This window comes from Seriola lalandi, unplaced genomic scaffold, assembly GCF_002814215.2.
Source record: "Seriola lalandi dorsalis isolate HSWRI2012SDOR001 ecotype SW California unplaced genomic scaffold, Sedor1 jcf7180001973462, whole genome shotgun sequence".
NCBI lineage: Eukaryota > Metazoa > Chordata > Actinopteri > Carangiformes > Carangidae > Seriola > Seriola lalandi.
In genome coordinates this window covers 1-3917 of record NW_019444128.1, presented here as the reverse complement: position 1 = coordinate 3917, position 3917 = coordinate 1, and the positions used below count along the sequence as shown (strand labels likewise).

The 3917-nt window shown below is 48.5% G+C and overlaps 1 protein-coding gene across 1 annotated transcript; it reads left to right on the top strand.

Moving 5' to 3' along the window:
- Positions 1–572: 572 nt before the first annotated feature.
- LOC111652120 (uncharacterized) lies at positions 573–3799 on the top strand (the record flags this gene model as incomplete). The annotated part of the gene is made up of 3 exons (XM_023402276.1): positions 573–1369; positions 1504–2048; positions 3276–3799. Coding segments are annotated over 3 exons (1866 nt in total), but the record flags the coding sequence as incomplete, so codon positions are not given.
- Between the last annotated feature and the right edge of the window lie 118 nt (positions 3800–3917).

The following is a 3917-nucleotide window of genomic DNA, read 5'->3' as shown; positions in this document are numbered from 1 at the left end:
GGACGTTGTGTCTATGTATGCGCGTGTGAGGTGTTTGCCAGATGGCTGCCTGGCTGTGGGGTATAGCTATTATTTTTCAGATGATGGTATTTTATCAGAGATAATACGCTCAATGCACTGGGTTCTCCATTATTTATTGTTTCTCCACACTTATCTCATTTTTCTGAAGTTGTTTGCTGAGCTTTCCATCAGCACTTCACAGTCTCCCCCACTTTTACTTCCTCTATCTTTCTTTCTTGTTCTCTCATAACTGTTTCCAACCCTGTGGAAAAGTTGTTGATTTTGGTAAAATCCCTCTAAGACACAATCATCAAAGACAGCTTAGACACTCAAAAAGGTTCTATTTTGGTGTTATAATAACTCCGTTTGATGGCACTACATTTTAATTACCATAATTTTGTGGGAGAGTGTGTTGTGTAAGCAGAGAACAGATGGCTCAGAGAGCATATTTTAACAACCGAATGACTTGTTTTGTACATGAAGAGCTGACTAGGCACTTGAATTTTACTCCATTTTCCCCCTCAATGGGTCTTTAACTTCATCCTCTCGCTCTCTCTCTCCTCTATCCACAGGCATCATTCACCAGATGAAGGGGGACTATGAGACTGCACTGAAACTCCACAAAACACACCTGGCCATTGCTCAGGAGCTGAATGATTACGCTGCTCAGGGGCGGGCCTATGGTAACATGGGTAACGCCTACAATGCCCTGGGAGCCTTTGACCAGGCTGTTCGCTACCACCGCCAGGAGCTGCAGATCTCCATGGAGGTCAATGACCGGGCCTCGCAGGCTTCCACCCATGGCAACCTGGCTGTGGCTTACCAAGCCCTCGGAGCCCATGACCGCGCTCTGCAGCATTACCAGAACCACCTCAACATAGCTCGTGAGCTCAGAGACGTCCAGAGCGAGGCGCGGGCTCTGGGCAACCTCGGCAACTTCCACTGCTCTCGAGGAGAGTTCCCTCAGGCCGTGCCCTACTACGAGCAGTACCTCCGGCTGTCCCCTGACCTCCAAGACATGGAGAGTGAAGGGAAAGTTTGTCACAATCTGGGTTATGCCCACTACTGTCTGGGCAACTATCAGGATGCTGTCAAATACTATGAGCAGGACCTAGCTCTGGCCAAGGACCTTCATGACAAACTGAGTCAGGCCAAGGCATACTGTAACCTTGGTTTGGCATTCAAGGCCCTAGGAGACTTCACTAAGGCAGAGGAGTGTCAGAAATACCTGCTGTCACTGGCCCAGTCTCTGAACAATGCACAGGCTCGCTTCAGAGCTCTGGGGAACCTGGGAGACATATTTGTCTGTAAAAAAGACGTGGCCGGAGCCATTCAGTTTTATGAGCAGCAACTGGCCCTAGCTCACCAGGTATGGCCACACATAGTGAATGTGTATACTTGAGCAATTCATCATAAAAATAGGAAATGCCATGCAGAATGTAATTTAGATATCACTCACTCATGCCCCTCATGCGGATAATGTGAAATTCTTTTTCGTTTCAGGTTAAGGAGCGTAGGATGGAGGCCTGTGCCTACGCTGCCCTCGGGGCCACTTACAGACTTGTGCAGAAATATGACAAAGCTCTGGGCTACCACACCCAGGAGCTGGAGGTGTACCAAGAGCTGGGCGACGTGTCGGGAGAGTGCAAAGCCCATGGTCACCTGGCAGCTGTCTACATGGCCCTGGGGAAGTACGCCATGGCCTTCAAGAGCTACGAAGAGCAGTTGGAACTAGGTCGAAGACTGAAAGATCCCGTCGTGGAGGCTCAGGTGTACGGAAACATGGGCATCACTAAAATGAATGTAGGGGTGATGGAGGAAGCTATTGGCTACTTGGAGCAGCAGCTGGCCACTTTGCAGCAGCTGAGTGGCAACGAGGCGGTAATGGACAGGGGCAGGGCCTATGGAAACTTGGGAGACTGTTACGAGGCTCTGGGAGACTTTGAGGAAGCCATCAAGTACTATGACCAGTATCTGTCAGTGGCCCAGAGCCTCAACCGCATGCAGGACCAGGAGAAGGCCTACAGAGGCTTAGGCAATGGACACCGGTGAGTCTGGCATTGTGTTTCATATTCACTATTTCACATGAAATACTCCTCAGGCTTTGAATAACGCACCACTATCAATTTTCCCTCAGCTGTTGCAGCAGCTGATAATTGTACTGACTGGGTATTACTAATAATCACTGTAATCCTACTTGGCATATTATTTTTCTCCTTGCGCTCACTCTCAAGGACCACCATAGTTTAGAGACACCTTGCCGGTGAGCATGGCTTGGATGCGAGCCGGCTGTTGCTAGCTGTCCCAGCAGCAGCCTAGTGGCCCCGGCCTTATCTGTATGCAAAGAGGCTTTGGCACACAGATGTCTGAGAGCACAGTTATTTCAAGGCAACCTCTTACATTTTGTGTCTCTTCTCCCCTCCATTTCTCCTTATTTGTCAAAAGCTGATAGCATCCGAGGAGACTACAGTGCAAAATAAAACACGAAGGGCTTTCTGAAATCCTCATTTCAGAGATGATTTTCTTCTTATTGTGCGTCATCAGTGTGGCACCACAGCAATCACACACAGCAGTATTAGCCATGCATGAGTTCAGAGGGGAATAATAGACATCACGCGCGAACCTTTCTCGTCTTCCAACAGCTTTTAGTCAAGCACATACATTATCACACAACATTAATTAAGCTGAAGGCTTTTATTCTTTTAATGCCCCATTTGAACCGGCATTCGCCGATTGTTGGTGTGCCTGAGACGGTGACTAAAGTCTGTTTGAAGGCTGTGAAAGCAAATAAAATGTGGAGATGGGAGCAGGGATCCTCTGACAGATGATCCATCTCGTATTAGAGGGTGGTTAACAGCCTAAATTTAAAATTTCATATCATGGCTGAAACATTTCTCATATAGCCATCCCCACACACTTCAGCCTGTCAACTTCAGTAGCTCTCAGTTCTATGATGGGAGCTTTGCAAATGAAAGTTTTCCTGCAATGTCCATTCCTTGCTGCGTTCTAATGGCGCTCTGTTACAAGAGAATAGAAATGTGTCCGCATGAATAAAGAGTATAAAGAGTAAGTTTTCCCTAGATATGAGATAAGCAGAGATAAATAGATTTATTTTGAATGTTGGAGGCATGAAAGATATCTAAGCATTTGTGCAATTGAACAGAAAATGCCAATGACAGATTTTTTAAGGTTGTGTTGTTGGCTTGTTATTTCACATATCTCACTCCTAATCTGCTTCACTCTGACGCTCACTGGTTTTCTGTCTTCATCTGCAGGGCCATGGGAAACCTACAGCAGTCACTGGTGTGTTTTGAAAAGCGACTAGTAGTGGCCCATGAGCTAGGGGAGTGTGGTGGCAAGGCTCAGGCCTATGGCGAACTGGGTGCTCTCCACAGTCAACTGGGCAATTACGAGCAGGCTATCTCCTGTCTGGAGCGTCAGCTGGCCATCGCCCGTGACACCCAGGACAGACTACTGGAGGGCGATGCCAGCTGCGGTTTGGGCGCTGTATATCAAGCTATGGGAGAGTATGAGACAGCCCTGCGATGCCACCAAAGTGACCTGGAGATTGCAGAGGAGGCAGGCAGCCCAACACGGCAGGCGCGCGCCTACGGCAACTTGGGCCTTACCTACGAGTCGCTAGGAAACTACGAGCGGGCGGTCGTGTTCCAAGAACAGCACCTAAGTGTGGCGGCTCAGACTAATGACTTGGCTGCCAAGACGCTGGCCTATGGCAGCCTGGGGAGAACACACCACGCACTGCAAAACTACTCACAGGCTGTCATGTACCTGCAGGAAGGTGAGTGAGTCAGGGGGAACAGGAGAGAGGATTGCCTTTGTTGCCTGAGCTGATAGGCTTAGAGTTTGTGAATTCATGAATATGAAATTCAGAGCCTATTTGTAGCTAAGCCTTTGCC